This window comes from Vigna angularis, chromosome 1 (assembly GCF_016808095.1).
Source record: "Vigna angularis cultivar LongXiaoDou No.4 chromosome 1, ASM1680809v1, whole genome shotgun sequence".
Classification (NCBI taxonomy): domain Eukaryota; kingdom Viridiplantae; phylum Streptophyta; class Magnoliopsida; order Fabales; family Fabaceae; genus Vigna; species Vigna angularis.
Genome location: NC_068970.1, coordinates 32,190,814 through 32,216,939, shown reverse-complemented (window position 1 = coordinate 32,216,939; position 26,126 = coordinate 32,190,814). Strand labels below are relative to the sequence as shown.

The 26,126-nt window shown below is 36.5% G+C and overlaps 4 protein-coding genes across 4 annotated transcripts; 2 read left to right on the top strand and 2 right to left on the bottom strand.

The window, feature by feature from the left end:
* Nucleotides 1-2,004: 2,004 nt before the first annotated feature.
* Nucleotides 2,005-18,086, top strand: LOC108342829 (uncharacterized). Its single transcript, XM_052870801.1, has 17 exons — nt 2,005-2,523; nt 2,618-2,660; nt 3,395-3,820; nt 6,883-7,190; nt 7,271-7,459; nt 7,553-7,738; nt 7,825-7,899; nt 8,002-8,068; nt 8,191-9,307; nt 9,379-9,435; nt 10,591-10,665; nt 10,818-10,860; nt 12,561-12,886; nt 13,102-13,354; nt 13,446-14,213; nt 15,738-15,984; nt 16,278-18,086. The coding sequence occupies exons 1-17, from the start codon at nt 2,185-2,187 to the stop codon at nt 16,760-16,762; spliced, it is 5,004 nt and encodes a 1,667-aa protein (XP_052726761.1). The 5' UTR covers nt 2,005-2,184; the 3' UTR covers nt 16,763-18,086.
* Nucleotides 16,998-18,086, top strand: LOC128194913 (uncharacterized). Its single transcript, XM_052871403.1, has one exon. The coding sequence runs from the start codon at nt 16,998-17,000 to the stop codon at nt 17,790-17,792; it is 795 nt and encodes a 264-aa protein (XP_052727363.1). The 3' UTR covers nt 17,793-18,086.
* A 223-nt stretch (nt 18,087-18,309) lies between these two features.
* On the bottom strand, nt 18,310-22,295 carry LOC108323758 (inorganic phosphate transporter 2-1, chloroplastic). The gene is made up of 3 exons (XM_017556483.2): nt 21,365-22,295; nt 20,203-20,394; nt 18,310-19,538 (listed from the first exon to the last, which is right to left on the bottom strand). The coding sequence occupies exons 1-3, from the start codon at nt 22,058-22,060 to the stop codon at nt 18,717-18,719; spliced, it is 1,710 nt and encodes a 569-aa protein (XP_017411972.1). The 5' UTR covers nt 22,061-22,295; the 3' UTR covers nt 18,310-18,716.
* A 2,161-nt stretch (nt 22,296-24,456) lies between these two features.
* Nucleotides 24,457-25,822, bottom strand: LOC128194741 (uncharacterized). Its single transcript, XM_052870766.1, has 5 exons — nt 25,625-25,822; nt 25,429-25,533; nt 25,179-25,343; nt 24,970-25,091; nt 24,457-24,520 (listed from the first exon to the last, which is right to left on the bottom strand). The coding sequence occupies exons 1-5, from the start codon at nt 25,820-25,822 to the stop codon at nt 24,457-24,459; spliced, it is 654 nt and encodes a 217-aa protein (XP_052726726.1).
* Nucleotides 25,823-26,126: the final 304 nt, after the last annotated feature.

Below are 26,126 nucleotides of genomic sequence, written 5' to 3'. Positions count from 1 at the left end.
CTGCTTTTGTTGACCAAGAATATTAGCCCAGTTGACCAAGGCCAAAGCCCAATCTGTAGAAAAATCAATCAATAATTAAAGAAAAGACCATTTCAGAAATTAAAGAAAATAAAAGCCTATCTAAACAAAAATAAAGGAAAGAATTCTAAAAAGAAATACTAATTTCCTATTTATGACAAACACTAAAAAAATACTTCTAAAATCCTAATTTTAACAACAATTTTATAAAACTAAAGATTTAAAAGAAAAACCTAAAAATAACCTAATTTTAAACAATAAGAAACTAAAAGGAACTAAGAAAGACTTCTAAACCTAGAAAAATATGCAAATATAGAGAGTTATTAGTGTTCTTGTGTTTCTTTATGTTCTATGTGTCTTTTCTATTTTTGAATCATTCCTCATTGTTTATGTTGGTTATATATGTTATTTGGTGTCATTTTAACTTTTGAATCCATCCATGTTGCGTAGAAGTCGTGTTTATTCCTTTACTTGTCTTTATTTTCAAGTTAAACCTTGAAAAGATCACCAACAATATATGTTTGTGTGTTTTTCGAAACTGCATCTTTTGAGAACCTTTGAGTGCTTTTTCTTTCCATATTTGTTGTTAGTTCATCAACAAATTCATAGAGTTAGGTTTCATACATGTCATATTTTAATTTCTAATCAAAATTTTGATTCTAGGAGGATTTTTCTACTATTATGTGTGTGACCTTATACACCTTTAAAGGCATCTTTAAAATCTTATTTGGGGTGTTTTTTGTGTGCATTATGTTATGGAAAGTTATAAAAAAAACAAGAGACAAAATCATAGGAAAAAGAAAAAGTAACTAAACAACTACATAAAACAAAAGTAAAAAGCAAAAAAAAAAGCAAGGTTCATTTCACACTACCACCACTACCTTTTGGTGTGCATTTTATGATAATTTGGTGGCTGTTTTGCACCTGAAATTCACATCCCAAACCTTTGTTCCAATAGCTAGTCCATGCCATTTGATGCTATAAAGTTGGCCTAGTGCCACATGTGCTCAAAAATTGGTTAAAGGACAAAAAACACCTTTTCAACTTTTGTAACTTTTTAGTTTTTGTGATCTTTTCAAGATCTTTTCCTTAGGATTTACTTTTGAGTGCTGAACCTTTATTCTTAACCATTTATTTGTTTCCTTGTCTCCTTGCTAATCTTGGTTTTGTCATCTAAAAATTTCATTTGAGATAGTCTTGTTCATTTTGACCTTTTTTTTCTTTTCTCCTTGGCTCCTTTTCGTATTTTGGTGGTGTTGATCTCTTTTGGTGTTGGTTTTTTGTCCTAGAGGTGATCCAACCTCTTCGAGATAGCATCTTAGGTGAAAATGACCTTGAAGGAAAACTTAAAGTCTTGATCTAAAACAAAAGATAAGAAAATATGCACTTGATGAGGAATAGAGATTTGTGTGTATTTTCTTTGAATTGTGAAATATTATTTACTTTCCTTTTAGACTTATATATTCGTTTGTTAGAAGTTTGTCTTAATAAAAACATTAAACACTTATTATTTAAGTGTTATTTATCTCAAGAATCTCTACTTGGCAAAGAGTCACAAAACCATTTATTATTATATATTAAGATCGGAAATAAATTCATTTTAATAAATAAAACTTCAATTTAGTCTGTACGAGAGAATTTTCTCATCCGATTTCCTAAAAATGTGTCAAAATTTCACTGTTCTCTCTACTTTACTTTATAAAAGTCCTTGTAATTATTATTTATATTTTTTCCAATTTTATTACTTTATGAATAATTAATTAAAAGATATAAAAATAATACAATTTAAAAAATATAAAATTTTATAAAAGTAATATAATAAATTTTCTTACAAAATAATTATTTAATTACAAATAAATAAATTTTTAATTTTATTAAATAAATATTTTTATTTATTAGTTATCTAATTTAAAAAATTATATGTTATTATTATTATTATTATTCATTTAATTTTTTCTTGTTTATTCTTTTAGTTATTTTCTCCACACAATAGTAGAGTGGAGGAGAAGAGTGAGTGGGAACAAGAGTTTCCTTCGCAAGCGGATGGCCATACGGTGTCTACCTGAACCCTCATTCTTTTCATCCTAAAGTTTTCCTTCTTTCGCACTTTGCAATAAGACAAAACGCATCGCATTGAAATCCAAATCCCATAACCCCCCGGTATCCATGGATTCCTTCCAGCAACATCACAGCTACATGAGACCACCGCAACCGCCACCTCCTCCGCCGCATGCGGCGGATCCCCACCATCATCCGCACCACTTTCACCAGATACCGCCGCCGCCACCCCAAGCTCCCTGGTTGTCCTCTCAATTCCAATACCACCCTTCGCAGACCCCTTCCCCTCCGCCACAGTGGCAGCAACCACCACCGCCGCCGCCCCCTCCTCCTCCGTCGAACGCATATTCGTACCATCCAAGCCGGTTCCCTCCTCCTCCGCCTCGCTCTCATGCGCCTCCTCATCAGTTCACCCCTCACTCCCACATTTCTCAGCCTTATCCTCAGGTGAAATATCCTTCTTGCCCTTCGTGTTTTTGCCTCTTTGGTTTGCTAGGGTTTCTTCTGTTATAGGTTCACTATTTGCCTGAAATTTTTGTAGGAATGGGGCAATCCAAACTTGCAACCTAATGAGGGCTATCCAGGTTAGCTGTTGCTTTTTCTTTTAATGTTACGTTAGAAACTTTGTTTTCGTGTTCATGCCACAATTAAGGTTTTGTTGTTTATTATTGGTGTGCGGAATAGTTTGAGGTTATGTTCACTTGAGAGGGAAACATTTGTACAGAAAAGGAAGAAAATACGGAGTGGGAAAAACGAATCTTGCATTGTTTTGTTAGCTTATGTTTGATAGTTGATTTAATACCAAGTTATTTGGGTCAAATACAATGTTTTTTTCTTTATGATTCATTTGATTTTGTATGTATTCATGAGATTATTGTGAGTCGTGACTTGACACCGAATATTGGCTATGATAGATACTTGCGTGTGTCTGAGGAACTACTGCAGTTTGCAACTTGTTTAAATGATTATTACTCTGTTAATGTGCGTTGCTTTCATTGGAAAATAATTAACAGCGTAATTTTATTGATTTTGTATGCCTCTGTGATTTTTAAGCTCTATATGACATCTCGGAAAATACTTGCATGTGTCTGAGGAATTACTGCACTTTTAAACTGTTGTTTGCAACTTGTTAAATGGTTATTAGTCTGTTAATATGCGTTGCTTTCATTGGAAAAAATAACAGCGTAATTTTATTGACTTTGTCTCTGTGATTTTTAAGTTCTATATGACATCTCGGAAACCCAATCCCCGAGCTTCTGTATGTCCATTCTTAATGCAGCGGATATTGTGGTAATTTGACATAATGTTGTATTGGTAGCTCATAACAATGAAGAAGATTGGGCTGCGAAGGCAAGAGCTTGGGCAGCTAAGGCTGCCATGGAAAGTCAGCATCCACAAACACATTTTTCACCTGCTGGAAGATTGCACGAGCAAAATCACTATCATGATCAGTACCAGCAATCGGTTGACTCACATTATACTGATGTGCAAAACCAATCTCATTCAACATCAAGCTATCAACAATTTTCCTACTTAGATACTTCTGCGCAGCGACTTTCAGGACATTCTCAGGATGCTGTACCTGTCAGTTTGGAGACATCTTATGCTCAAGATGGACATTCGTACAGTGCCAGAGATGGGACCAGCATCAGAGATTCAAATGTTTCATTTGAACAAGGGAGCATGCAAGCAAATCCATCAGTTCATCAGCAGGAGGTACCTTCTAGTTATAGTTCTGTTGCAGGTAATTGTTTATTTAGTTTATTGAAGTTGCAAGTGAAGCTTCTGTGGAATGGATCATAAATCAATATTCTGGAATTTTCCTTTAATGTATGTATGTGATACAAACCTGTCAAAATTTGGTTAAAAGATATTGTTAGTTGGAATCACATGAATAATGATTTAATGACAGTGTTATCGGATATCAGTTAAAAGGAAAATATCGTGTACCTAAAAGTCCTTTAAAAAAAATATTGGAAGCCATAACGGGTTATTATAGAAGCATCATGGACCAAACAAATACAATATATGCATATAGATAAATGAAAAATGCAGAAATATACTTGAAATGCAACATAATGTAAAACAATCATATCATTAATCATAATAATGAAATATAATAGTAAGTCTAGACGTTCGAATAAAATAAAATCAAAGCAAAACACCACCATGTTCAAATAAATTAACTACTGTGGTGTTAGATTTATATATTAGTGAATAAGTATAAAATACAAAAGAAGGGAAAGAAATCGGGAGGGTGGGTTGTGCTGCTATTGTAGAAACAAAGAACAAACAGGAAAAAGAAAAATAAATGAGGATGAACCACGGTGGGTGGATGATGGTGGCACAATGATGGGACGAACCAAGGTGGGTTGTTGCCATGCAGAAGGAGGCAAACCTTAGTGGGTGGCACTGCTGCAAAAGGACAAACCAAGTGCTATGGTGGGACGAACCAGGTGATGGTGGTGGTTGCACAACTCACAGGTGGTGGCAGTGGTGGCAACATGGCGAAATGTAGTTGATTACAAAGAGTGTGGTGCAATGAAGTGAGGAGCAGGTAGGGTTTTTTATTTTTTGTTTGGGTTTGGGTCAGGTTGTGGGTTGTATGACCCAATTCTTTTTCAAAACAAAAATTCAACTGGGCTTTGATTGTGTACAACCCAGAAAAGAAAAAAAAACTAGGATTACATGCAGCTTGAATTGGGTCACTCTGACATGAAGACTTCTTCAGTAAGAAGGCATGCATGGCAGTGGCAGCATAATTTCTGTTGTGGCGAATCTGCAGCACTATACTACGGTGCCCAAAGTGGATGTGATGACCCATCACAGAAAATCTGATTTGCCACGGCCATGCTGTGGCTGCTGGTGACAAACTGCCACTGCACTCCACCATGGATTACCATCTCCAATTTTTTGTAACACCGTAGTATATTATTTCACTCTGATTGCTTAGAGTTTCATTATTTCATTGGAGATTCACTCTGATTTGCTAGAACTGTGCAAAGTTTTAGAAATATCTGTTGTGTTGTGTTTCCATCAATATTGATATGGAGGGGCTACAACTTCCTGCGTGGGATGAAAAACCAAGCCAGTGTTGGGTGGCTGTGGTCAGAATCTTGTGGCAGAGAGGCTTGTGAAGTTGGCTTCTGAAGAATGTTCAAACGCTGTATAATGCTATCCAGATGACTAGACAGTACAGCAATTCGAACGAGGGACTGTGTTGATGCTCTGGGATGAGTCTATCGTGGTAAGATGGTCTGGTATGGGTGGTGAGGTTGATTGGAGGTGGCCTCTTCCCGGACCAGTTGATCTGAGAGGGACAATTGCCTAGGAGAGATGAGGGACAACTGGGAAAAGAGTTTCTGTTGCAAAGTTCTAGAATTAATAGAGATAAAGTTAAGGATCCCTATGTTTAAAAGTATATTTTTTGTAATTGATCATGAATCACTCATGTTCTGATTACCTGCTAACGATATAGGTCTTCTGATATGTTGTTCATGCTGTATTTAGGCATATGTTTAAAAATATAATTTTAGTAATTGATGCTGAGTCACTCATATTGATTACCCGTTAACAATATAGGTATACAGGTCTTCTGACATGTTCATGCTGTCTTCTTAAACAAGATATTATCAGCCTATCCCAATTCTTGTTTAATGGACTACTAGTATGATTTTATAGATTATTTTGGTTAGAAAAAGAAACATTAATTGATGGGGAGGGGAGAATACAAGGTATCTACCAGACGCACGTACACAAAGCTGAATGAAAACAATGAAAACTAGAATCTCCTTTGAGAAACCACCAAAATAACTTCACCCAAGGATTACGCACCAGTTAATCCCCATTGTCAACAAATAACTCAACAAAACGGGAAACCTAATACTAAAACTCAACAATGCTCACTTTGGCCATAAGGTTTCAAATTTACAGTATCTGGATGAGAAGTGTTTCCTTTTCAGAATCAGTACTTGTCTTTTCTGGATTATGTGGCAGCTAATCTTCAAGGTTGTCCTCTCTGGACAAGTATTGGGAAGGAAAACTGAGAAACAGGATGACATTAATTTTTTCATGTGTTACGAGCTACTAGGACTTGCTGTATTTCAAAATAATAGATGTTTTAATGAGAGCTGTGCTCTTGTTAGAAATATAGGGAACATATATGAATTCGCTTAATTTTTATCATGTCAAGCAAATTATATTTTTCCACTTTTCATGAGAAGCCATTTTTGAGCTGAGAATTAGGTGGCTCAAATTAGGATTGATTACATTTTGGATGCCACCATCCAAGTTTTTAGCAATAACCAGGCTTATTTATATTTATATATGAAATCAGAAGCCTTGATGAAGTAACCATTAGTGAGAATTGAACATCATTATATAGCTAATTGTTAAGTCAATTTATTTATAAGTGTTGCCCCCATAGTTGTTTTTTGTTAGCCATCGGTTCATATTCTGAGCATTGTTTATTGTAATAGGATTAATTAATGAGTTGTTGGACCTTATGCCTTTTTTGGCACCTCGCTGCCTTACCTATAACAGTTATTACATCTTCACAAATTTGTTCAGTACAAGGAATGATTAACCCATCTCTTATCAGTTATGCTGGTTTATTTGTGGTCCATGTTATTAGTAGATACAAATACTTAATTTTTCCTATCTAAAGATGAGTTCGAGAATAAGTACTAGTTGGAACTTTGAAATATCAGACAGTGTGAAAGTGCTTTTTAAAGTTTACACATTTTTTGTGTCTTGCCTTTTTATTTTTCAGTGGTCATTTGAATATTGACTTGTTGGACCTGGCAGGTAAAGAGGCTGCTGATCAGATTCAACAATCATACTCAGTCTTCCCTTTGTCAAGTTCATCATCTCAAGAACGTCATGTGCAACCATCAATGCATGCACCACCTTTTGCATCTGGCAGCCACTCAGTGGACTCGACTATCAGTCTTGCTGATCAACCATTAGATTTTGCACCCAGGTTTAATCGTGATAATGACTTGCAGATGCAATCAACTTACAGCCATCATGATTCAAGTACTTCAATGAATAACTGGGCCGCTCAAGTGGCCCCTGGTGTTGGTTATCCACCAATTCTTGCCTCTGGACCACAGGTTTTAATTTTGAAACCTTTTGTTTTCCTGGTCAACTTATATATTTATTTTAATTCTTTGGCTCTTGGTTAATTTACCAGCTTGACCCTTCTATCTCCACTCCTGGTCATGTGGCACCACCATTTGGAAGGTTTGCTGGACCCAGCCTCCCTTCAACCATTCCACCAAGTGGTGCACCCTTTACCCTTAGCACTGGAACTACAATTCATCCTCCTGCTTTCTCTGCTGATGCATATGGGGTATCTAGTGTTTCTGATCGTCCTAAGAAGGTAAGTATGTTGCAAAGGTTAATGCTTGTATATATATATATTATGTGTGTGTATGTATGTATGTCACCAAACCCCATTTTTCTATTATTTCAGGCTTCAGTTCCAAACTGGCTTAGAGAAGAAATAAAGAAAACAGTCATTGCTGCTCCTGCAGAGAATCTGAAGGAGGAAGCTGCATTTGTAAATGATGGCATTGACAAGCCATACACGAGAGGCGATGAGGCAGATAGTAAAAGCATTGATTCATCTAGATCGGCGGAGGATGAAGAAGATGAAGAGGTTTCATTTTTTTGACTTTAAAGTTTGTCAAGAAAATAAAATTCCATTATCATTTTTAATTTAGTATGGGATTATTTTTTGTATAGGATCAAGTTGAGGTAGCTAGAACTGCAGCAATCAACCAAGAAATAAAAAGAGTTCTGACTGAAGTTCTTTTGAAGGTCAGTTTTATTTAAAATGTAAATTTTTGGTCTTATTGAAGTCTGTAAACTGGATATATCAGAAAAAAATATATTGTAGTTCTAATTACAGTTTCTTCTTAGGTCACTGATGAATTGTTTGATGAAATCGCAACCAAAGTTCTTGCGGAAGATGATCTTACTGCTGAAGGTAAATATTCGTCTGTTGCACTCTCATTTTCTCTTAAATTGTATCTATTAATCTAAGTAAATATCTTTATTCTACTAATCTAGTATTAAATAATATAAGTTCTAACAATTTGTTTCCTTCAGTAGGTCACAAGGTTGTCACCTCAAACCACAAGGCACCTGCTTCTCCACCCTCAGTTACAGTTCCTAAGGCATCTGCAAAGGTTTTAGTTCCAGTCAAAGAGAGGGTAGAAAATGATGGTTCCAGTGAAAAATCTAATTCTAGTTCTCCTGGAGATGTTTTAGGTCTTGGAAATTATGGTTCTGATGCTGATGATGAAGACAATGAAATTGAGAGTTCCAGTGTGCCAACTCCTGCAAAAGATGCTGCTTACCAGTCAGGGATTAAGCAACCTTTGGCAGATACACATGATGTATCTGTTAATGGCATTTCACAACTTCCTGAGCATAGTAGATATGAAACTAATTATGTGAATGCTCAGATCAAAACCACGTCTTTACCATCCAATGATTCTGCTTCCGATCAATTGCATGATGACAAGGTTACTAGAGCATCCGATCTTTCACATTCTTCCAAAGTGGTGCCTGAAGATCTTAGGGATAACAGGCTTGATGCCATTCAAAGAAGCCATGATAGATTTAATGGCTTTAGTTCTAAAGATACTTCAGGGATACCAAGATCTGAACTGCTTGGAAAGAGCATTGGTGGGGAAAAAGCAACAGATGATCATTCAGGTAGGGAAAGCAGAAGAAAATCTGAAAAAAATGAGCGGCCTGACAGGAATACTTCTGAGAAAGACTTTGTGAAGGAGGTAAACAGTAGTAAGACCAGGATAGATGAAAAAGGTCATGAGAATCATCGAAGGAAGGATGAAAGAAATCATAAAAGGGAAAAAGCAGATTATGGCAGTGAGTCAAAAGAAAGGGTGAAAGAACACCATTTCCGGCACTGGGAAAAGGCAAAGGAATCAGATTCAAGGAAAAGATCCTCTCATGTTGATGTCAAGGATGATAAAAGGGAAGTTGAAAAATCCCATAGAGGTAGTACCACTGATGATACAAGCCGGAAAAGGGAGCATACAAAGGATAAGGGGGAACATAAATCAAGGCAAAAAGATGCAAGTAATCCTGACAGGCATAGGAGAAGACGTTCATCTTCAGTAAGTAGTAGAGGTAGAACCAACAAGGATCGTGTTGATCATGCTGGTAATTCAAGTGAAGGATCAGATGTCTCAAAAAGGTCTATAGTATATTCTTAAACCTCAATTGTCTGGTTGTTATATATAGTGTCTCATAATGTTTGTAATGCAGGAAGCTGCATTCAAGAAAGCGTGACTTGTCACCGTCTCCTGTCAGATCTAAAAGAAGGTATCATTTATTAAGAGACCCTTACACTGTTCAGGTTTGCAATATTGAAATTTGTGTTTCAGAGCATCTTGGACTGTGTTTATAGGCTATATCAGTATTTGTGTGTGTGTAATATATTTACCATTATAGTAATTCTCATACGATTACTGTTTTATGCTGGACGTTGATAGTGTCAATTGATTCGTTTTCCTTCTCTTGTTATTAATAGAATGTTTGTGATTCACGAGTAGGTTATCTTATTTGTGCTTAAGTGAATATTAGATGTTGACACTATCGGCTTCTCTATATTTTATTTTAATGATTTCAGCTCTAGGTGAATTTTCTCGTGACTTAGGTGTGATGACTTAATTGCTTAACTCAATCTTCACCGAAGCTCTATCTTGCTGTCTAAAGGCCAGAAAATGATAAATTTATTTCAGCATTGTTTTTGGACTTTAGCTTTTCTAATATGATGTGTTCGATTCACTTTTTTTCGGTGAAAAGAAAGTTTTACTTGTGTAATTTTGTTCCAATTTTTTTTATCAATATGATGATTGTTTTCTAATTGTGTTTGTGTAGGTATTTTCTGATAAATATTTTATGTATAATTAGATTATTTATGCTGGCCGTTATTTATAAGATTGTGCTGCATCTTAGTGCAACTTACTATTACCGTAAGTTTCAAATTCGAAAATATAACTTTTGACTTATTTTAAACCTTGTTTCTTCGAGAAAAATTATTGAGCCTATGGTTTTGGCAGTTTGAAGATTCTGAAGCTGATACCATGCCACTGATTCAATCTTTTGGTCTTTATATGAAATGTTTTTCATGTTCACGTTTTGCAGTAATTAACACATTTTCGTGCACTTTTTTGTCTACTGTGTGTATTATACCTTTCAATTTATCTCTACAATATATTATAAGTAAGACATACAAGAGCAAGATACTTTTGATGTGCACAAATTTGGCACTTGTTTATCCATAATTGTTAGGATATCTCTACCCTGAAGCTAGAATATAAGACTTTTGACTGTGATCGTATTCATAAGAAACAGAACAAATTTATTGTAATAGACCTCTTCGAATGGAGTGTTGACACTATACCAGGTTGAGTTGTATTTATAGACTTTGTATACTTTAAACTCACCAAGGCAGTACGGTGGTTTCATTTTTAGACAACTTTCGCGGTCTCCTCATAGCAAGCGTTCTCAGCGCAGGCATTCTCCCTATTCTTCTCTTGATTCTTCCAGGTTTGTTGCCATAAAGTTTTTCTGAGATTAAGATTTATGTTTTTCAGACAAACTTCCATCATATAAGATTAAGCTGCACAGGTGAATTTGTCAGGCTTCATATTTATTGGTTACTTGGTGCCTTGTTTATTTACTGGTTTCTTTTTATGTAGGGGAAGGAGGTCAAGAACCAGATCACCTGTTCGGCGGCAGAGATGAACGATGGAAACAGAGATGATTGAGTTTGCATCGTCCGAGGTTCATTCACCAAAACATCAACTAGAGGGGTAGGGCGAAGCTTGTGATATCTGGTCTTTGGACTGCAAAGGGAATTTTGATTCAAAAGTAATAGGTAGTGATGATGACCTTTTTCCCATTTTTGTACGTTCAATATATACTGTTGTTTTCTTCCTGGTTTTGCTACTTGGTTAGTATAAAACTAGGTAGAGCTGGATCTGTGGTGTAATGGCTTTTTATGTGTATAAAAAGGCACGAAAAAATATGATAGATTTACTTTTCATTAGAACTCCGTCATGTCTTCGATCCCATCAATATGAATATTTTCTGAATGCGTTATCTGAATGATTCAGATAAATCTCAATAAATTAATTAGTCTACTGCCCAATTTTCTTGTGTTTATTCCCTTTGAGCCTTACCCATGTGACGCAAATATTTATCAGGCTGGGTTATTTTACTATGCTAAACAAGTAGAATGTGAACGTGTTTGGTTTAATGACATTACTTACGTTAAAATGAAATGCAATACACGCTTCTACTGTTTCCGATGTATGTATATATATTATGAATTATAATTTTAAGGGTAAGATATTTGAATAATTTTTATTTTTTTTATATATTTTTTATTTTAAATTAAAAATAAAAGTTATTAAAATATATCTATATTTAAAGTATGTTTTTTTTAATAGAATATTTTTGTCAACTAAAATTTAGTATATTTTAAAAAATTATATAAATTAACAAATCTTTTATATATATATATATATATATATATATATATATATATGAGTTTGTTAACATGTGTCTAAGGTCTTTTTTTAGAAAATGTGTATTCTCATATTCATATTTCGAAATATAATTAACATATTTAATTTAAATTATTCTATGTTAACAAATTTAAACGTGGGTTAAAAGAATTTTTTAACCAGTTTTTAAACGTTTGGTAGGGATATTTTTGACATTTTAGAGGTGTAGGATGAAAATCGGAAGACTGGAAGGTTAGATGGGGGAAACACTCATCCCTTACTTTGGGTTACGAAAACACTAAGACGTGACTAAATAATTATCCATTGTTAAGAGTAATTAGGTTGGTAATTAATATGTACATTTTTGTGTTGGTTTAACCAACTCAATGGCCATGTTTTTGTCTCCTTTACGTATTCATTTGGTAACGTCCACATGCCATTCGTGAATTCATAGTGCAGAAATACAGGAAACGATCGAACGTCATTAACTTCGATTTTATTCATGATACGTGTTTATAGTTTAGTATATGTAACGCGTTTGACTCTGGACTAGCTACTTGTTTTTCATCTCTAGCTTTGTATATTGAATTCAATTCTTTCAACTCTTAACGTGCTTGTGACGTCAAACTTCACATTCTTAGTCGGGGTCTGGTGGGTTTGTTAGAGTTGCATTTCTTTCTTTCAGGTAAAATATCACTCACTCTCTCTCTCTCTCTCTCTCTCTCTCTCTCTCTCTCTCTCTCTCTCTCTCTCTCTCTCTCTCTCTCTCTCTCTCTCTCTCTCTTAACAAGCCATGAAGATTTCACAAAACAAGGACAGAATTTTGTCATTACTACAAGCCATGAAGGTCCTTAATTTTTTCGTTCCTTGAATTGCATTCTTTCAAAAGCATTGTTTCAAAACATGTAAATTAATATTGTATTTGATTTGCAGGGATCTCAGGTGGAGCTATGGTCAGTTTGGTTATCTGGGTTTGTCTTCATTGCTCTCTCTCTCTATGCTACTCAGAGATTACCTTCATTGAAGGATCATAGCAGAGCTTCCAAAGATGTTATATTGGATTCCACAAGTATTACAATATTCACAGCTCCAAAACCATTTAAGGGCTCTACTGGGACCAAACAGACACTTGCTCTTAGGTCATGGCTGGCTCTGTCTCCATATGTTACTGTTGTTTTCTACAGTCAAGATCCTTCCGTTGCCTCTTTTGCTGATGCTTTTGATTCCAGGGTTTTAGTTGACACTAGCATCGATTTTACGTAAGTAAACAAATTGGCCTCGTCCGCTAGAGGATAGTATTCTTGATTTGATATTCATTAGTTCTTCTGTCTGAAATTGATTCTGTTAAACTCAAAACTTACAAAAACTAATTTACTTTTAATGCTTGTTTTTGTATATTATCAGTGTAAAAGTTCTTGTATCGTCAACTTATTATATCTTAACTACTGCTTTATAACTATTAATTTTTATCCAGCTTCCTAGGTACTCCTTTTTTCCACTCCATGATTGCAAAGTCACGCTCATACACATCAGATTTATCTGTTATCGTTGACCCTGAAACCATTATCCTTTCTGGATTCATCTCCACCCTAAACCATGTGTATCAACTTGACCATGATTGGCTTCTTGTTGCTTCACCTCAAAATGTTTCTTCCTTCCCATTCCATTTGGATGAGTCTGGGAAACATTGGCAGACAAGTAACGGGAAACGGATGAAGATCCAGCAGGTATGAAAAATTGAAAAACCTGGGAAAAACTACTCATTGAAAACACTTGTATGCTCAAGAAAACTAAATTGAATAGTCCTTTCTTGTTCAGCTGCAGAAAATACTTCAACAGAATGGGCAGGGGAAACGTTGTTATACAAGAATGCTCATGGTGTGGAACAGCAAGGATGTGCCTCTACATGATGGAGTTCTTCCTCCTTTCTTGTATGGGAAAGGTGTACATAACAATTGGGTGATTCATGAGGCAATGTCATCTGAGTTCAGATTTGTCTTTGATGCTAGTTTGACCATCACAAGTTTCTATTTGAATGAAGAGGATGAATTTAGCAACACACAAGGAAATCCCAGTGCTCTAGATACTGAGAATAGAAATTGGGAGTACATTGGCAATTCCCATGTGGGGGCAAACTATGGATCATTCTTCTACAGTGAAGATAACTCTAACCTGGTCAAACTTTTGAAGTGCAATAAACAATACATTATGGTTGACACCAAGAAAAATGCTGTTTATTCAATTGGGCACCAGGGTGCAATGAACCTGATGAAGGAGAAGTATTTTCCATCTTGGTTAAAGGAAAATACAATGTATTGCATTGATCGTCAGAAACCACAGACTGCATCATTTGATTGCTCTGGGAAGGATCAGATGAAAATTCCAGCAACTCTGGAGCTTCCGTTCTCCTTAGAATCACTCCTGTCTATCACTGCAGACAAAAGTAAAACAGTTATAGTTACCGTTGCTGGATATAGCTACAAGGATATGCTCATGAGTTGGGTTTGCAGATTACGACAACTGTTTGTTCAAAATTTTGTAGTGTGTGCCCTTGATCAGGAAACTTATCAATTCTCCATCCTGCAGGTATGTGCTGTCCTGCTCTGCATAATTATATTTGTGCAAAATCAAGGCTTAATTAATTTCTAAATCTCTTACAAATTTTGATATTTTTAAGTTTGTCCCTATTAAAGTTTTTACTCTAATTACTCAGTTTATATGTATTTTTTTTTCGATTAAAAACACGACGTTTAATTTGTCCCTGAGATGGGTAAGGTCACTGTTATATGACTTTTTTGATCTGTATGTTAAAAAATGTGATCTGATGTTAAAAAACAAATGACTTTTAATGAAAACATTTAGATAACAAGAGAGCATAATTGTTGTCATCACCATGGAGGTAACAGTGATAGTTCCTTAATCGCGTAAGTCACAACATCGAAGACATCAAACAACATAAAATATTATTATCTAACAATAAAAATTACTTGTTTTACATCAATCATAATGATATTGATATTTAACCATATTTAATTGAAATATATAAATATTTTGAATATTAAATATATAGAAAAAATAATAGAAATTCAATTCAAAAGACCCATATTTAGGAGGGATTTCAAACTTAACTATATTAGTGGGTCTTGACACTGTTACATCAAAATGAACAGCAAGAACCTTATTATGAGTCGTTCCCTTAAATGCAGTGTTAATCCTTTCAGGCTTAAGATAAGTTAGATGTAGCACTGACCTTCGATGTTTGAATAATTGAAAGCTCATTAACATAGCGATACGTTGTGTAGTTAGTTGACATAATTAAAATCTTGAAAGCTAAAATTACGTAGTTGTGATATCTGAAAAATGAGAAGTTCATTATTTCATTATAACTAAATGGTTTACTAGTTTTGGACCATCAAGTCAGCAATGCTCCAATATTTCTCTCAACACATGAATAATTTAGCAAATTCATTAAAAATTACAAAACAGCATTAACGGGGAGATTTTAAAATTTGGAAAATCTTCTGCATTTTAATAGTTTTTAATGTTAAAAATATACCACAAATCATAAAAAAAGATATTAAAAATTGTCCAAGTATAAAAAAATAGGGGTTGGGATCACATCTAATGTGGTAACCCTGTACAAACTCAGATATTTCATCTTATTATATTGCTTATGAAAGCTGTTTTAAGTTTAAATTTAAGCAGTCTTTCATCATTTGTGCACATGACGTGGATGCAAGCAGAAAAAACCTTGCTTAAAATTAAGATAAATGCATTCTTATGTTTCTAACTTATACACATTAGCTATGTTTGGTACAACGTGCAATTTGTGAAGAAGTATAAGAAACGAATCTATCATTAATGTTGTTAACGCACTATATGCTATTTTTTGGCCAAATGTGAAAACTATTAATGCAGGTTACAAACCAATAACGGTTCATTATTATTCTATTTGTGTTCAAATAATAAAAATAATAATAATCCAAAAGAAGTTCTATTTGTGCTCATGCTGGCATTCCCTAAACGCTCTCAAAGCTTAATTAATTATATCAGTATAGTTATCATACTTTCTTGTATCTGAACGCAGTTACTCGCTTTCTGTTGAGACAGGGAATTCCAGTTTTCACTGATCCAACAGCTCCAAGTAACATCAGTTTTGATGACTGCCACTTTGGCACCAAGTGCTTCCAAAGGGTGACAAAAGTGAAGTCAAGAATTGTTCTAAAGATTCTCAAGCTAGGTTACAATGTACTTCTCAGTGATGTTGATGTATACTGGTTCAAAAATCCACTTCCCTTACTTCACTCTTTTGGCCCTGCTGTTCTTGCTGCACAGTCTGATGAATACAAAAAACAAGGTGCTTGCTTATTTTGCACTTGGAATTCATACTTTTCCAAACTAGAAACATAAAACATCCATTGCCATGATTTGAGTAAGAAGAGTATAAACCTATAGCAAATTTTCTATTCTGTGATAATTTATTTTGCACTGGTAATTATAGTTTTGGACTGACAAGTGAGTAAAAGAAAACTAGAATAAACACGTCAAATACTAACGTAAAAGAGAGAAAGACATTCGAACATAATGTCTCACAGATTGGATGCAGATGTTTCCAAGGTTTCAAATATTCTTTTGATGTCATTTGTGCAGGACCAATAAACCTACCTAGACGCTTAAACTCCGGCTTCTATTACGCTCATTCCGATACTCAGACAATTGCTGCTATAGAGAAAGTGGTAAGACATGCAGAAACTTCTGGCTTATCAGAGCAGCCAAGCTTCTACGACACGTTATGCGGCGAAGGAGGATCCAACCGCGTTGGTGACAACCAATGTGTGGAACCTGAAACAAACCTAACGGTACATTTCTTAGACAGAGACCTCTTCCCAAACGGGGCTTACCAAGAGCTATGGTGGGAAAAAGACGTGAAGGCAGCATGTTTGAAGAAGGGGAGTTACATGATCCACAACAACTGGATCAGTGGGAGGCTCAAGAAACTCGAGCGACAAGTGTTGTCGGGTTTATGGGAGTATGATCCTGGCACAAGAATGTGTCTGTGGTGCTGGCATGGCTCGGTATCAAACGCTGAAGTTAATTTTGAGGAAAGGGTTGATTCCTTCTTATCAAGTCTATGAATTTGTTTTGTCCTGACTCAAATAAAAGCCATTGTTTTCCCTTTGTTTGCACATGCCCCAACCTCGGACTCATCGCGCTATAGAGAAAGCCGGCCATAGGAAACTGAGAAGCATCTATGATGACTCTCTTTAAATAATACCTCTGTGGCGCACGCTCTTCCGCTACCCAGCTCTAGTTTCTAAAAGAGATGGTGAAACGTTCAGAGAGCATAATAATAAGTTTGAAGTGCAGGCTATGCTGAAGCGAGTGGTTCATTCGTTAGGCCGGGTGGAACATAGAGAGAAAGGTTCCAGAAGGAAGAACCATCAGAGTGAAAGGGTGCCGTCGCCGGAATTGTACTCAAAGTCCAGGGATTTTGTTGTGAGGATAACTCACGCGGGTGGACATCAGGAACTGTATAGACATGCAGTTCCTGCGTCTAAGTTGATGACAAAGTATCCAGGGATGTGTGTTGCACGGCCAGAAGTGTTCAAAGTGCCTCATCAATCGGTGTTATGGAGAGAGGAGGTTCTGGTGCCTGGTCACAAGTACATCCTGATCTCTTTTAAAGACGTGGAGAAGTTGAAACGAAAAATTTCAGAGGGGTCTCCAAAGGACAGAGTGAAAGCGGCGAATGGTGTAGCAGGCCATGAGACGCTGGATACAATCATCAATGGTGGAAAAAGTCACAGAGAGAATGGGAAAATGAAAGAGCCAAATGGAGTTGCAGGCCAAGGGTTGGAAAAAAGGACAAGTCTTTCTCCCAAAGGACAAGGGAGCAACAGTGTTGTGAAAGAGGGAATGGGGCTAGGTGTAGAAAAGGTGGAGTCAAATGTGGATGGTTGTTTAGGTGAAGGAGGTGTAGAGGACTGTTTTTACTCTGCGAAGGACTTCTATGGCCGTAGGGAGAAGTCCATAACCCCAAGACCTTCAAGACGAAAAGGAATAAAAGGGAAGAAGCCTTTTGTGGCACCTCTTCCAAAGCCACGACCATATCGGACCTTGGGATGGCAACCTAGCCTCCCAACTGTGAAGGAACTCTCGCCATGATTTTGTGCTGTAGAGCTCTTATTCTATGGCACTTGCGTGCCATTGAATCACTCGTTTCTCTTCAGGATCTATGGATAGCTGTTGCACCACTTTAATAAAATCAATACGTAATTCCCACCTTAGTTTTTTTTTTAATTGTATTGTTTCCTTGTGCATAAGGAACTTTGGCATGTGTATTAGACAGAAGAAGAAAAAATGTGAGCCATTTGCATAAAATTATTGCTAGCATTGGCGGAACTTCTCACAAATCTAACACCACAAATGAAATTGAGTTATCTCGTTATATTGAATCCAGGTATCTCCATCACATCCCATTTATTTATTTATTTTATTAAATTCATACTTTCATGTTGTCTTGATATTGTTTTTTTCTAAGTGATCACCTTCTAATTCAAGGGTGTAGGATGTACTTCTCTTGTACTATTTTCACATTATATTACTCCATGGAATTGGGCTGGAGATTAAGATGTCTAATTGAATCACACAGTTCTATTTCAAAGAATGTTTAACGAGTGGATTTTAAGCAGAGATGGGGCAAAAAGGTTAAATGAATTCACTAAATACAGACCAATATCGCCGAATCCGTAACCTGTAAACACAACAAGGAAGCTTATTAAAAACAATACCTTAGCGTGATAAAAGTAAAAGTCTAAAAATGCTGGAGCTGAGGAATGCTCCACTCATTTTCCTTCTTATTAAATTTCCATCCGAGATTAAATGAACATAGTAATCACAGTTTTGACATCCGAACATAAAAGATTCATCCCTTGCCAACTGAGTTAAGAATCTTCCATCCACGATGCGTGTGCAGCCACACCAATCCCCTCTTCTCCAATTTGTATTGCACAAAACAATGCTTTGAAAGATGGTAACAGTAAGTTGAATTAACCACCTATATAAGCTTTCATATCTCGGAATGCACCCTCATAAAACATAGGACAAAATCCTAGTCAAGATCCAAGTGTAGATGACTGCGAGAACAGCACCAACTGGAATAGTGACTATCCATGAAGCCACAATCTCCTTCACAGTTTCTGCTCTAACACTGTTTAATCCCCTTGCAAATCCAACACCCATTACTGCCCCTACTAGAGTATGGGTTCCAGAGATGGGTAGCCCCAGTTTTGAAGCAAACAGAACCACAGAGGCAGCAGCAAACTCAGCTGCAAATCCTCTGGTTGGAGTAAGTTCTGTAATTTTCTTTCCTATTGTAGCTATCACTCTGTAACCCCACATCATTAGCCCTGCAACTATTCCAAATCCTCCCCAAGCGAGAACATCAGTTGGAATGACAATCTCAGTTCCCATGGCACCACCTTGAAGGATAGCCAGTGCACCTGCCAGTGGGCCTATGGCGTTGGAGACATCATTTCCACCGTGAGCAAATGACATGAAACATGCTGAAAGGACTTGCATGTAACCAAAGACTCCATAAACTATTTCCAATTGAGCACCCTTTGGGCCTGCAACATCATCCAGGAATCCTATATTGTGGTGGACAGTTTCTTCTTTTGGCTCAGGCTTTGGAGTATTTGCCTTGAGAAGAAGATGGCCCAGCTGCTTTCTGATGATTCTGTCAACCAGAAAAGCACCAACAGTTCCACAGACTAAAGCTTGTGCCAAAGCTAAAGGAAAACTCTTGCTAAGGGGAAACGCAACAAATGAAATCCCAGTAACACCCAGAAATACAGCAATTGGTGCGGCGGCAGCGGCTGCTAGTCCGGGGTTAGGTGCACTGTATACAAACTGAACGGGGGAAAGATTAAGAGCAGGAATTCAGCATATTTTCTGATTGACAACGTTAAATTTTGAAGTTATAATTTTTTTCAAGCCAAACAAGTTTCGAAAATGAATCCAAATAGTGTCAATAATAAATCTTCAGCACAAGATATTTTAGTTTAATTTTGATGTACTCCTCACATATATAGACAATTTTTACACTGCTCCAGTCATCTTTGCCGGAGAATAGAGAAATAAGTTAAGTGAGAATAAAATGGAAGACTGAAAATAGGCAAGAAATAAAATGAAGGTAAAAGTGTTTGGTTGTAGAAAAATAGAAAAGTTATATGGAGAGACTAAGATGAGTAAAAATCAGTGAGAAATAGTATAGTAAATTTAAAATTATTTTTCTTTTCTGTCTTTCCTACCAAATCCGTATTAGTTTCATCCTCTCCATCCAACACACCAGTAAGGCGTTTGACAGTTGATGTCATTAAACTCGTTAAACTATGAGATGTCACATACAGTTTAAACTTTTTTCCAATCAGAGTGCATATACATTAAAATCAAATAATTTTGAACCGAAATAACCTTTCTTTTGAAATTTGATTACTTTTTCCTAGTCTGCCATTGAAATCGAATAGGAAAACGTTAGAACCCTGAAGACAGCATGTTGGATTCAAGAGTTTACCCTTCGGATGCACTTGTAGACAAGAAATGATACAGCTGCTCCCATCAGTGGTGACACCACCCACGAAGAGATCACCCTTGCCAGTGAACCCCAGAAAACAGCTCCAGCACCTCCATATACTAAACCAAACCCCACCATTGCTCCTACTATACAATGTGTAGTAGATACTGGCCAACCATAATATGATGCAAACTGCATAGAGCAAAACAATAAATAGATGTTCAATTTCATTGGATTGTTGGAATATATATAAACAAAACATTACTCTTAATTTATCTCTTGAACAAAGCAATATGTTCAAAGCCCAGGTTCAGATTGGTAGTACTATGTTCCGGTTGGATAAATTTCTTCAAAAGTAATTGTTGACAACAAAATTTTACGAGTGCAAAAGAATTTATCCCCTCGTTACTTATAGTAAGCAATGAGCATCTAACACCTGTTGCTTCAAAGTCTAATCTGTAAAGAAACAAAGGGTACGAGCCCTGATGACTCCAAACAAAGGGTCATAACCCTTAATATTTTAGGAATTCAAATACATATTAGACATAATTAAACAATTGATATAGGTATCGATAAAGATTGATTATAATTACCGCATAAACAAAGATTAAGGTGATTGGACAAGAGGTAAGTGTACATGAATCCCAAATCCACTAAAAATAGTATAAAACATTTTTCATTTATAACAAATTCATTATTTTACTTTTTTTTGTTAATCATATAACTTAGGTCACATAATCTTTTGAACTAACATAATTACCAAATTACACCTTAAAAGATTTATTTGAAAGTTTACTAAATTTGGTTACTCCGTTAAAATTAAACGTGACAATCTTGAAACACGGTATAAAATAGCCAAGAAGCTTAGAGTGCATTCCGATTAAATTAAATATTTCTTCTAATCAGAAGGTTTTAAACTTCAATCTATAACCGCAATTACGCGCGCATTTGTCTATAAGTTGAGTAACTATAACAACGACAATAGTTTAATACCTCTGTTGTCATTTGATTCTACCTGATCTTATGAGCAATACCATGCATAGTTGTTGAGGGAGAGGATTTTCAATGAGGACATTATGTTTCAATTTCATTTTGCGTTTTGAATGAGAAGATTATGAAAGAGAGTGGTGGTTTTGTTTTTGTTTTTTATTGCTTCTTTTACCTGCAACCAAGTGCCAGCAGCAGCCAGAGAAGAGAGCAAGCCAGCGAAGAGCAGAGTATCTTTCCCATTGAACACATTGGCCAACAGAATCCCTTTCTGCATAGTGTTTGTCACGTGCGACCCCATCAACAGCGCCCCCGAAAACTCCAACACCGCCGCCGTCAGCACCGCCTGCCTCAACGTCAGCGCCCCCGACCCCACCGAGGTCCCCATCGCGTTCGCCACGTCGTTGGCGCCAATGTTCCACGCCATGTAAAACCCGAACAGCAACGTTGCGTACGACAGCACCCTCGTCTTCACCGCCAGCCCCGGCCCCAGCGACTTCATCATCAGCGGGAAGCTCAGCACCGCCAAAGCCATGCATATCGATATGGCAGACGCGGTTCCCGAGGATATGTCAAAGGCCTTTGCAAGCCCATCCACCTCATCGCCGTTCGTCGCTCGCACTCCCTCCTTCCGCCCCTCCGCCTCCCCTTCGGCGAAAGAAGACAGCGTGGCAAAGCGCTTGGCGGCGCTGAAGTGCCTGAACCTGAGAATGCTGAGCGAGGAAGGTTTTAGTGGTATCGGCGGTGGCGGCGGGGAGGGAAGGAGAGTGTTGACGCGGTGGGAGTGTCGGAGGAAGAGAGGGGAGGTGGCGTGAGAGTTACGAAGGAAGGGAGTGTGTTTAGCCGAAGCGAAGCGACAGGAGGGATTCATGTTAATTGAGGAACGAAGAATGATGTAGAAAAGTGTGTGTGAGCTTGGAATTTGTGTTTGATTATTCGTTGAGATTAAGGTTGTGGTGGTGATGGTGGTGGTGGGTGAGGACAGGGGAGGGGAATGTGGCAGAGAGCATAGCGAAGTGAGGGTGCGTTTGGAAGGTTGGTTTTTTGGTGGAGGGGAATGAGTGGTGATAGCTCATTCTCTGCGTTCTTTCCAAACATATATCTCTAGCCACCAACTATTTGTCAGAAAACTTATGGTTCAAAATACGAAGACAAATTCCCTCACTCCATTATCTTCAACCAAACACACTCTTCTACATGTGCTGTCTCAACGTGTTACACGTGTACAGATTGGCTTCTAACCACTTCAAATGTTCCACAAAACAACACTATTGCTTCAAATATGTAGATAATGAATGGTCAATTTAGTAAGATTCTCCAATATTCCATTGCATTCAAGATACTAATTCAGTTATTAGGAGCCTCGAAACAGTTGCAACTTTCCTTCTGTAACTTTTTAACCACATTTCCCCTCTTTTTTACCCCTGTAAAGTACAATACCAATAATTAGCTTCCTCCTTTGTTTGCTTCCCCATTTCTTCACGTGCTGCTTTGTTAGAAGAAGTTGTTGTAATAAATGTGACACGAGCTTCAATCGTGAAACAGAGAGTATAAGATTAAGGTACAAATAGTAGTTATTGTCGGAAGTTATTTTTATTTTGCATAAATATAAGAAATTTATACTATTTTTAGTGAGAAAAAGAAGTATCATCAATAAATACTTCAGTAACACGTGAGATTTTATTTATTTTTAAATATAAAACTTATACTATACCAAGGATGAGATATCTCCAGCTCTATTTTCTCAGTAATAATTTTGATATACTTTTCAAAGTATAAAAAATGGGGTGATTAATATTTTAGTAACATTAAACTATTGTGTGAATTGCTTTCGAAAAAAACATAATCAATACATTATTTTAATGTAGCATGATATATTGTTATCATGTGCCTTCTGAAGATCTTTGTCTTTGGTTAACAACTTGTTGTTTCACATTTGTAGACACCGCACAACTACCACAGAAATTTAGGATTTTATGTTGAATTTTGAATAAAAATTTATTTACAAATTTGCTTTAAAAAGGTTGGACGTACAATTTAAGAAAAAAAGGAAAAAAAAAGGTGTGGTGCACAGAATGAAGTGCGTTGTCTTATACTTGCTTTGGTAAAGGAGGAAAGAGCTTTGAGGGGGGATATGGCAATTGATGTCTAAATAACGAAAGATAACTTTGATATATTTGAATGGATCATTATATTTTAACAATTTTTTAATAACAGATTATTTGTCACTATTTTATTGGTCCGTATATTTGAAAAAGACTAATCACAAATTATCACATATTTTATTATAAAAAAGTTGTTAAAGAGATATTTTCCTATTTGAATACCATTCTCAACTAGTTCTTGATGGCTACTGTATAAAAGAAATTCACGTTGTAAATTGTTATGTGTATGAGTTTGCAAATATTGTATTAAGTAATTGATTACAAATTTCTTTTGGTTGAAGTTAGACTAAATGTGGTTAAATTCCATATTTTGAAGAGTAAAATATAAATAGATATATTTTATTGTTTGAAATGAAATATAGACATAATGTTAAACATTATAGTATGATTAGATGATAAATGATAAGCACTTAGATGATACATCGTTTTGTTAGGGTATTTAAGTGAGCTAATATTTAAATTTAGAAAAAATAATTTGTTTGAGTCTTAAATATATGAAACAACATCAGGAAACGTAGACTTATTTGTAGTTACAACTATAAATGTTATTTAATATTATTTTTTATAGTTTGTTATGTTTCTTTTCAACATTTATGAAGAAATAATTTATTGAAGTTGAGATTTTGGATGAAACAAATTCATCATAAAACGTACTTTGAGCATAAAATCAAATATTTTTTAATACATGTCTATATGCTTGCTTGTGGAAAATCAAATATAATTTACCAAATAAAGTACTTTAAGCAAATTGTGAGGTTTCACTACAAAAAAGTAGGGTATTACCGAAGGCCAGAAGCCCTCGGAAAATGCCAAAGGCCGTCGATAATGGGTGTTTACCGAAGGCTTATCGACGGCCAAAAATCCTTCGGTAAATCTGTTGTCGCTAACAATTACCGAGGGCTTCTGCCCTTCGGTAATTACCGAGAGCCAAAAGCCTTCGGTAATTACCGAGGGCCAAAAGCCCTCGGTACTTACCGAAGGGTAAAAGCCCTCGGTAATTTCCGAAGGGCAGAAGCCCTCGGTAATTACCGAAGGACAGAAGCCCTCGGTAATGGCCATTCGAGGGTATTTACCGAAGGGTAGAAGCCTTCGGTAATGCACATCAAAAGCCTTCGGTAAAATGCGGAGCAGGTTTCAGAGAAATGGTTTTTCTTTGCAACCCACACCTGTATATCAAATTTCAATTACAAACAGACCTGCATATCAGTTTTCAAGCACATACAAACATGCATAATGTGCATCTCAAAGATGCAGATGCAATCAATTATCAATATCCATTGAACATCAATTAATCCATAGAACATCCATTAATGTATAGATTATGTAATTATAGTTCAAATATAAAACAATGTAACAAAAGGATGTTCTAACATCCAAAGTCTGGAAGTAGATCTAACTAACACTGAAATGATATCAAGTCTAAAATGTTCTAATATCTAAATGTTTGTCTAACAAAGTAAGAAGAAAATGAAACTAATAATGTACATAACTATCATCAGAATGATCTTCATCATCCTGCTCCTCTATTGATGGCTGGACTGGTGTGGGTTGGACTGATGAGGGTTGGACTGATGTGGGCTGCTGAGTGGCAGCAGGTGATGAGGAGGGTCGTGACTGGGTGGGAGGGATATTTTGTTCGTCCTGTGAGGTTTGAGGCAAGACTCTCATGACCATGGCCTTAAAATTTGTAAACTCTGCTATGAGATCAGTGATCTCCTGGTCACGTTGATGGAGTTCCTGCCTGAGTTGAAGAACCTCGTCAGGAGTACTGGTGGAAGAAGGCTGGTGCTTCAGAGTACCTCCTCTAGATGCTGTATAGTTTGCAGCAAGCTGTCCCGCACCATACACTCGTCCCTTTTTCTTCCCACCAACGATGTCGATCCAGCACTGTGTCCTACGGATGTCATCATCTGCATTACTGGCATCATCCGGTGTAGGAGCTGACTCATGTTCAGATCTAACCTGTGAAAGTCTCGTAGAAAAGTCTTCCTGTTAAAACATTAAAAGCAATGTCAGGGAACGATAGTATAACATAAATGAACAATTAGTAATAGTAATAGTGTTATTTGCTTACATGAGTCTTCCGAGATCTTTCATCAACAAATTGATTAGTTCCCTTCCGAACATGAGTCTGTGCAAAGACCTCATCAACATGGACCGCCCGTCCTAGAGCCTGTGCCTGTAACATAATTAAGAATTACAAGCGTACATATGAAATAGAATATACATAACTTATGTATGAAAGAAAAAGTTATGTAATGAGATTATACCATACGAATGGCATGCTCATGAATGGTGATCGACCCACCAGTATGCAGGGTGCCACCCCTTTCAGACGCTCTATTCCGCTGGGCTTTGGCACACTTATTACGGAACTCTACTGTATTCCAATGGGCCAGTAAAGAGTTCCAAATGTGTTCACCCAGCCAGTTAGGGCGTTGTCCTGCATTGCGGGCATCCCTAAACATCTCTGACAGCCGATGAGATGCTTTCATGTGGAAATTTCTGTGTATCTGACTTTCATGCTCAGGTTTCCATTGCACCTTCATCTGTAACATTAAAGAGAACAAACATTGATTACAAAACATACTAAAATAAGACAGACATTAGTGTAATAGATTGCTCACCTGAAAGCGCTGCCAGAATGGCTTTCTGTCGTCATGAGGTATTGCTCCCCAAGTAGGCCATGGAGTTAAAAACTGTTGCTTTATTGAACGTGTGATGGCCTGGGAAGCAACCCTAGATGGAATAAACCTGAATAACAAAACTCAT

Excerpts from the sequence above, each read along its gene's own strand:
- LOC128194741 (XM_052870766.1), bottom strand. The coding sequence starts at position 25,822 with ATGTTTAGGGATGCCCGCAATGCAGGACAACGCCCTAACTGGCTGGGT. Across the intron at positions 25,534-25,624 it reads ATGAGCATGCCATTCGTATG|GCACAGGCTCTAGGACGGGC; the intron begins GTATAATCTCAT and ends ATTATGTTACAG. Across the intron at positions 25,092-25,178 it reads ATGGTGCGGGACAGCTTGCT|GAACTCCATCAACGTGACCA; the intron begins GCAAACTATACA and ends CAACTCAGGCAG.
- LOC128194913 (XM_052871403.1), top strand. The coding sequence starts at position 16,998 with ATGCTGAAGCGAGTGGTTCATTCGTTAGGCCGGGTGGAACATAGAGAG.
- LOC108342829 (XM_052870801.1), top strand. The coding sequence starts at position 2,185 with ATGGATTCCTTCCAGCAACATCACAGCTACATGAGACCACCGCAACCG. Across the intron at positions 2,661-3,394 it reads ACCTAATGAGGGCTATCCAG|CTCATAACAATGAAGAAGAT; the intron begins GTTAGCTGTTGC and ends TTGTATTGGTAG. Across the intron at positions 9,436-10,590 it reads CCTGTCAGATCTAAAAGAAG|ACAACTTTCGCGGTCTCCTC; the intron begins GTATCATTTATT and ends TTTCATTTTTAG.
- LOC108323758 (XM_017556483.2), bottom strand. The coding sequence starts at position 22,060 with ATGAATCCCTCCTGTCGCTTCGCTTCGGCTAAACACACTCCCTTCCTT. Across the intron at positions 20,395-21,364 it reads CTGCTGGCACTTGGTTGCAG|TTTGCATCATATTATGGTTG; the intron begins GTAAAAGAAGCA and ends TGCTCTATGCAG. Across the intron at positions 19,539-20,202 it reads TCTACAAGTGCATCCGAAGG|TTTGTATACAGTGCACCTAA; the intron begins GTAAACTCTTGA and ends TCCCCCGTTCAG.